Genomic DNA, 8128 nt, shown 5'->3' with positions numbered 1-8128 from the left:
CCCTAACTCCGCCCCCTCCCTGCCCCTATTGGATCCCTTCCCCAAATCCCCGGCCCAGCCCCACCTCTTCCCCCAGCACGCAGTGTTCCTCCTCCTCCCCTGTCCCTCCCTGCCCCGTGAATTAGCTGTGTCGCGGCACAAGGGCTGGGAAGGAGGAGAAGCAGGATGTGGCGGGGCACTCGCGGAGGAGGCGGAGGTGAACTGTAGCAGGGGGTGGGGTCGGGCCACCGCACCCACCGATTTTCCGGAGCACCCACGGAGTCAGCGCCTATGTTAGGCCACTCTCGTGTGATGTGGGAGACCTAAGTTCAGATTGCTGGTCTACATCAGGGAGAGGGGGGAATTGAATGTGGGTCTCCCACATCCTTGGTGATTGCCCTAACCATTGGGCTAAAGGTACTACCTCCTCCTCCTCCAGCTGTTTGGTGAAGCTAGCCTTTAATTTCCTTTGCTTTTATGTTAAAAAAATGTCCAGAAACAGCACCAAACAGTTCATTATGGGTCAAAGTAAATGTTTTGTTCAACCAGAAAATAATTTTTGTGGACTTTTTTGATTGCTGAAATTTTTCAGAATTTTCTAATTTGGTTTGGGTCAAACTGATTTTTTCCCCTACCCCAATTTTTTTTTTTTTTTTAACTACCAGCAAACTGAAAAATCAGTTATTCACCTTCCTCTGTCCAGGACATGTTTGCCATACTCTCCTACAAGGCTCCTTCATCTTGTTGATATAAAAGAAAGCTACAGCATATTCCTAAAAAATCACAAGAACTAAATTAATATTGAATATGCCTTTGATATGCATATCAGTTACTGTAAGGAATAAAATGAAAAGAAGATTGGAAAACTTCGAGGTACACTGATAACAGCTATTAACATTATTTTACAAAACTGGAAAGACTCGCCTCAGTTACATAGTGATAATTGGATACATTCCCTCCTTGTGCAGCATAAATGTGAGGGATTTGTGTTTCTAAACATAACAGCATGGAGTTAATATCTGGAATCTAATGAATAATTTTAGCACTATCTGCATTTTATAATTTCATGTAACATATCTATGTCCAATTCCTTTTTTCTCTCTGATAAAATAGCCTCATCTGTTAGGGGTTTTCTTTGACAGTGGGCTAAATTCTGCTCATTGACTCTGCTGGACTCATTCCATATGTAACTGAAAGTAAAATTTGGCTCTTTGATTCTATTATACAAAACGGTAGTAAAATGTTTAAGAAACAATACCAAAAAAGTGAATGTTATGTTGATTTAAACTATTCCCAAATCATTTACTATGCTTAACTGAAATATTGCAATTGCTGTAATTTAAAATCTGTTGACAAATTGTTTTTTTTTTTTTTTCATGTTACACCAGCTGTATTATCTTTGGAAGCTACAGGATATGACTCACCTTTAGGCAGTTCCCTGGTTGAATATTGACCATTAGATAAATATAGCTTGTCACAGGCAGTTTGGGAATTTAATCAAATTTCATGAAATGTAAAGTTGCCTACCAAATTATAATCTGACAGTAACCCAAAGTTTTGTATTTTGAATCCTTTACTACTTCCTACTTGCATCTGTGTTCTTCTCCAATTTTACTCCAATGGCTACATAGTCTAGATATACTTACATACTTCTTTTTTTTCTTTTTTTTTACATTGGCTAGAAGTGGAAGGGCCTGGTACTGTTCCCTCTGACGTAAGTGGCAGTTTTGCCATTTACTTCAAAAGAAGCTTGGTTGGGCCCAGAGTAAATTTCTGTCTATGGTGACGTAGTTTACATGAGCTTTGGCAAGGCAGCTACCTATATTTTCCTTTTCCCTTTTGTGACGGGGTGTATGGTAAAGCAGGCTAACTTCCAGACTGATCGAGTATAACTGACTTTGCATAAGTACCAGTTAAATACACCTCTTGATCTTCCAGTGAGCACAGCAGGAAGCTTAAAAGAATTAAAATAATTTCTGTTCATCTTGCAGATCAGTTTCCAAATTTGTCTCAGAATGGCTCATGCAGACCAGCACAGTATCCTCACACAGACCTAGCATCCATTCTGTCCAGTGGGGACTCAGATTTAGCCAGTCCACTGCTGCAAACTAATGTCCACATTGACATCGGTGCCTTAAATCCAGACCTGGTCAAAGAAGTTCAGCATGTAGTCATTGGTGCTGACAGCCTGATTGTGCATTTTAGCGAGATAATAGGAAGAGGTAAGTATTTCAACTCTTATCTTGCTAACTAACATTTTTGCACAGCCATTCATCATATTCCTTTCTGAAGACAGCATCTAACATATCACTGAAAGATATTGCAGTCATTTAACTAAAGGCTTGCACACTTTGTTGTTTTTATAGGCTGAGCACATTGCTCATACCAGGGACATCTTGCATCCCTCCATATTCACCCCAATCCCAACCTCCTTGTGTGCTACCACCATCCCCCTCTATTTCAGGGACTCCCTGCATTATCCCCCATGCCAGGGGCTCTGTGTCATCCTCCCCCATTCCACCATCTGCCACATGGCATGGGCTCTGTGTCCACCATGTCCCTCTCCCCTCATTGCTCCCTTCCCCTCCATGCCAGGAGCTCTGTGTCCCCTCATTCTCTTTTCCCACTATAACAATGCCACTGTTCTTCCCATTAATGGCGGAGATTTTGGGTGCCTGACCCACCCCCATCTCCTCCTTTCCCCCACACACCAGGATCTCCCATTCTTCCTGACCCCCATGCCAAGGTCAATATATTTAGAGCTGTTCACTAATTTTGTGCACTTCAATATACCTGGATGACTTAAGTGAAAGTTTTGGGTTTTCAGCACCTCTCAGAATCAGGCATAAAATGTCTCCAGTTGCACACACAAAAACTGAGGGTTAGAAAACCAGTGAACAATGATGGAAACTTGGCTGTAAACCATTTGTCCAATTTCTGTGGTGCAGGAAAATAGTCACAAATCAAACAAACAGGCACTGTATCCTCCTCAGTGCATTATAGTTAGACTGGGAAGGATTGGATTCTAAATTCGTAAATGTTGATTTCACCGTACCTCACAATATTTCCATTGATAATAATCAACATTTACAGATGAGCAAAGTGAGGAAAATGCTGCTTGAGAACTTAATAGAGTTTGACTTATGGATGTTTACGTTGTATATTTTGACATGTGACATTGACAATGTGAGTTTTAATGGTTGTATAGCTTTAAATTTTTGAATCTCAATGTCTGTCATTAAATAATTGTTGTCTGATGCCCCCATAATTTCCCACAACTGTGAAAATTTAAATTGATAAAAAAATGCTTAGAAATAAAATATTGATGTCTGTTGAAAGTATTTAAAAAAATTGAATTCTGCCAACCCTAGTTATAGATCATGTTTCCCATAGCAAGAACAGGATATTATTTTTTCCCCAACCAAACATAAAAAATTCCCTACATTTTTTTAAATATTGGAAAACTGCCAGAAAATGTCACTGATTTCATTTACTATGCCCCCTCATTCCCTATTTTAAATTGCCCCTTTCGTAGGTAGAAAGGGTCAAAGCTAGAAAAATTTAACTGACCCATACTTGATGGCTTGCATAAAATGTGTCCAGGTTCCAAACTTGGGAAATTTTGGTTGCTTTTGCAAAACGGACTCCTGGCCAATTCCACTTTGCAGGACCAAAGCCACCTTTGGTTTTGCCCAGGACTTGTGACTCTGCATCCTAAGTAGAATTCCTCAGCCTTATTTTCTGAAGTGCTAATGCTTGAAAAACTGCTTCAGCTCTGTGACTGGAAATGTTAATATTAATTTTAAATGATCCTTTACCTCTCGTGCCCAGTGAATATGCATTCATGATGTTGGCAGGCAAACCCTATTGTTAGACCTATTTAAGAACATGCAACCTCATTGATTGGGATCCTCCAGGGTATCTATCTTTATTAACTATGATAAGTGTTCTCAGAAAATGCACAGCCCTGAAGCTCTAAGTTCTCTGTTGATCCACAGAGCAGGTTAGCATGGGCTGTGACAGGGTGTGCTTCTCCATGCTGCCCCTTCCTTAACCCAAAGGCCCCTCTCCAGGGATGAGAGAGGATTTCAATCTACTCTACACACCTATTCATTTCTCTGCTGAGACTGCCGGCGAGAAGGCAAATTGTGATTATCATTTTTCAGTGACACCATTTGAAAACTAGGGTCATGTTCCAAAGCCCATTGATGTCAATGGGAAGATTCCAATTGACTTCAGAGAGCTTTGAATCTGACCCTATGCAAGACGCCCAACTTATTTCACAGAGACCTCTGATCATGCCCTACTGACTGGATTTTTAACTGGTGAACTGCAGGTGAAATGCTCAGTTCCCCCTTATCACTCCCTTGAGCCATTCAGGCCTTTCCTCCAGAATATATCAAATAGCAGAGTATGCAGGGAAAGAAGGAATGCTGTTGTTTTTTTAACATAGTCATTGCAAGAATATTAGGCAGTTGTGGAGCTAGCCTTGTGTCATTTATTTATTCTTTCCATCTAAATCAAGAAATATCAATTATGCTGGAAATAGAGTTTTAGCTTTATGTACTTGCAGCTTAAGTGTTATAAAGTATACATTGCAAATGTCTGAAATCAGAGTCTATAATGACTATGTTATAGCATAATTGCTAGTCCGTAAAGTAAAAAGTAATATAAAGCTAATCTTACTTATTGAGATTGAGGTTAACATTACTCATTCTTCACACAGGGCATTTTGGGTGTGTGTACCATGGGACGTTGTTGGATAATGATGGCAGGAAAATTCATTGTGCTGTGAAGTCCTTGAACAGTGAGTTACATTTTTTAATAGTGAGATATCATCAGAGCTCGTAAGGCAGCCAGAGTAACCCAAAATAGGAAATTGCACTGCAGAGTTCCACTTTCACCTATAAAAGATTGACTTCAGCTGCAACTGCTAAGAGCCAAATTCATCCCTGGGGTAAATCCATTGCTTTCAGTTCAGCTACAGAAGGGATACATTTGGCTCTATAAATTTGTTTGTCAAAACGAACATTCACATCTTCCCCAAATACAAACATGGGCGTAGGGGGAAGAGGTAGGGGAGGGGAAATAGCATTTTGCACACTTGGCTTAGGTTTGGTTTTTATAAATGAAATTGAAAACCAGCAGAAGGAAGTTCGTACATAGTGTAGTAGTGATTCATTCCTGGCTTTATCTTCAGGCATTACTTTTTAAAAAATTACTATAAAAAGGGGGGAATAAAAATAATAAAGTATTTGAGAGAGACGGATATATCCAGATGATGGATTATTGAATATATTCTATAACACAGCTTGCTTTGAACCAGACAGTGTTGAAAACTTACTGGACTATACTCTAAATATAAATATTAGTATGCAGTTCAAACTGAGCCCAAGCCTGAAAACACTTATACGTGCGGGTAACTGTGACCTCAATGAAGCTATTCACATGAGTAGTTCATGAGCATGTTCATGAGTAAAGTCATGTTTTATGGCAGTGGTTCTCAAACTTTTGCATTGGTGACCCCTTTCGCACAGCAAGCCTCTGAATGCAACCCCCTTTATAAATTAAAAACACATTTTAAAATATTTAACACTATTATAAATGCTGGAGGTGAAGCAGGGTTTGGGGGTGGAGGCTGACAGCTCATGACCCCCATAAAATAACCTCATGGCCTCCTGAGGGGTTGCAACCCCCCAGTTTGAGAATCCCTGCTTTATGGGATCAGGTCCACTGACTTCAATGTGAACCATGTGTCAAACTCCACAACCAGATTTGGATCATTGTTTCAACTCTACCTCCCTGGTTGGGGAGTGGGAGAAAATGGCCAGTTTTCAAAATTATATCTATCCCCTCTAGTTTCTGGTAAGTTCGAATTTATTGCACCTGAGATGTATTGCAGTTTGATTTCTCTCTCTCTCTCTCTCTCTCTCTCTCCCCTCCGCCCCCCAATCCCCTGCTGCCGGATCTCTCAGGAATTACAGACCTGGAAGAAGTAGCTCAGTTTCTCAAAGAAGGGATCATCATGAAAGATTTCACTCATCCCAACGTCCTGTCACTACTGGGAATTTGCTTGCCCAGTGAGGGGTCTCCTTTGGTGGTGCTTCCGTATATGAAACATGGAGATCTTCGAAATTTCATTAGGAACGAGACTCATGTAAGTACGTTATCAGATCTGTTAAATGGTGACGTTTGAGCACTCCCTGTAACCGTATTATAGATCTGAAAGCTACATTCAGTTTATAAAATGGTATTATTTCTGTATATTAACCACTGTTCTGAGAGTCCTATATTCTTTTTCAGAATATATTCCCAAAACTCGTTGATAATAAAGATTTACCAATGCCATCCATAAGCCCCTTTTTATAAACACGTTTTGTTTCTTAGATTAAAGTTGGTGTGCGAGACCATCTGGTGCTGTAAATTGGCACTGTTCCATTACCTTCAAGGGAGCTGTGCCAGTTTACACCGCTGCAGATCTGGCCCTGGGTGTTTGATGCAAAGGGACTATCGTATCTGGCTGCTGTTGTCAGCGCCACACTCACAACAAAGTCTTTGTGATTTTATGTATTTTTTTAAAGACATGAGAAACAGAGCAATGGTTGGTACAAGTTCAAGTCTCTCAAATTTGCACTAAGAGTACAAGTTAGTAGAATGTGTTTTAGCACTTTCACCACGTATAAGATAATGGACCTGATTCTCCGTTCTGTTAAGGCTCCTTTACACAGCTCTAGTGCATTTTCGCCCACTTATAGCAGTGTACAGGAGTCTTTGGGTAACTGAGGCTGTATATGTGTAACAAGATACAGTTAGTAAATAGTCAGTTAAACAATAACCTGTGCTAGAATGGTAAGGTCTTTGGGGCAGAGACTGTCTGGTTGCTCTGTGTGTATACAGCAGCTAGCACAGTGCAGTCCTGGTCCGTGTCTGGGGCTCATAAGGGATACGGCAATACCAATGATAATATAATAAAGAAACAAGCCAGTGGAACAGTGTTGTTTCACAGAAAGAACTGTCCAGAGCAAGCTTAACCTCATAGAAACCTGGAGGGTGTTATAGTTGTATAACAAACAGTCATGCAGTCAGATACAGAATTTACACATTGGTATTAAACTTCTGAGTCTATGTAATTTCTGATTGAATAAATTGGATTGCTGGCCTTGGCATCAGGTCTGCCTAGGCAATATGTTCAGACTGGACTGAAAATACTGACTGTGACAGTCCTGGCTGAACTCCCAAGTGGATGGTCACCAGTCTTCTGCATCAGTCCGAACCTTTGGATCCCACATACTTCGAGGTTAGCTGGGTCTGGGCAGTGTCCAGACACTGTTGCTAGGTCTGGTCTTCAAGGCACACTCCCAGAGTGCATACTTCCCAGCTGGCACCCTCCTTGAGATGTGGGACCCTGCAGTTCTACTGTCCTAGGCCCAAAAACCAGTGCTGGACCTCCCAAGCCTTCCCAGTCATTTATGCAGACTCCCTCCAGAGCTCTACCCCCATGGGCACGCTGGTGTATAGTTTAAGTTTTTGTGAACACATGGCAGGTAAAGTAAGGAACACAGGCTTTGCACAGGAACTTCTTTAACACACACACTTTACTCTCAGCACAGGAGCAATACTCCTGTAGGCAAATCTAGGCAAAACGACATCTTGAATGCACCCCCACCCCGAGTTCTTATCATTCCTGAGTGTTGCTGGGATTTGGTCAGTTGGCATTGGCATTGGGGGAATGCCAGATCCTACTGCCCCCATTCCTCCAGCTATGTCATGTTTCTCAGGTTGGAATGACTCTCCTTGCTTGGAGAGCATGTCATTTTAAAAGCTGCATGTGAAGCCTTTTCTCTTTCTGCCCTTCCAGTGGGTATTTTCCATGCTCCAACCCCCACTGGAATTGCTGTGGCAGAGTCATTAAAAGTCAGTGGTTGTGTAAGAGCAACCCTGTTGTTCTGCCAGGCTGAACTATTCAGGCCTTGGCTACACTCGGGACTTCCCAGCGCTGCGAGTGTAGTCGCGCTGCCAGCGCTGCGAGAGCTCTCTCGCAGCGCTGTATGTACTCCACCTCTCCGAGGGGAATAGCTTGCAGCGCTGCGAGTGAGCGTGCAGCGCTGCAGGCTCTGATTACACTGGCGCTTTACAGCGCTGGACTCAC

General features: G+C 41.8%; 1 protein-coding gene across 1 annotated transcript in view; it reads left to right on the top strand.

The window, feature by feature from the left end:
- The window catches only part of MET (MET proto-oncogene, receptor tyrosine kinase), a gene marked incomplete in the record, with an annotated part of 60741 nt that overhangs the window by 45135 nt on the left and 7478 nt on the right, over nucleotides 1-8128 (top strand). Inside the window, 3 exon segments of the mRNA XM_034768909.1 lie at nucleotides 1971-2201; nucleotides 4706-4786; nucleotides 5955-6136. Of these exon segments, the coding sequence (XP_034624800.1) occupies nucleotides 1971-2201; nucleotides 4706-4786; nucleotides 5955-6136 (494 nt within the window).

This window comes from Trachemys scripta, chromosome 1 (assembly GCF_013100865.1).
Source record: "Trachemys scripta elegans isolate TJP31775 chromosome 1, CAS_Tse_1.0, whole genome shotgun sequence".
NCBI lineage: Eukaryota > Metazoa > Chordata > Testudines > Emydidae > Trachemys > Trachemys scripta.
This window is presented reverse-complemented; position numbering and strand designations above follow the sequence as displayed.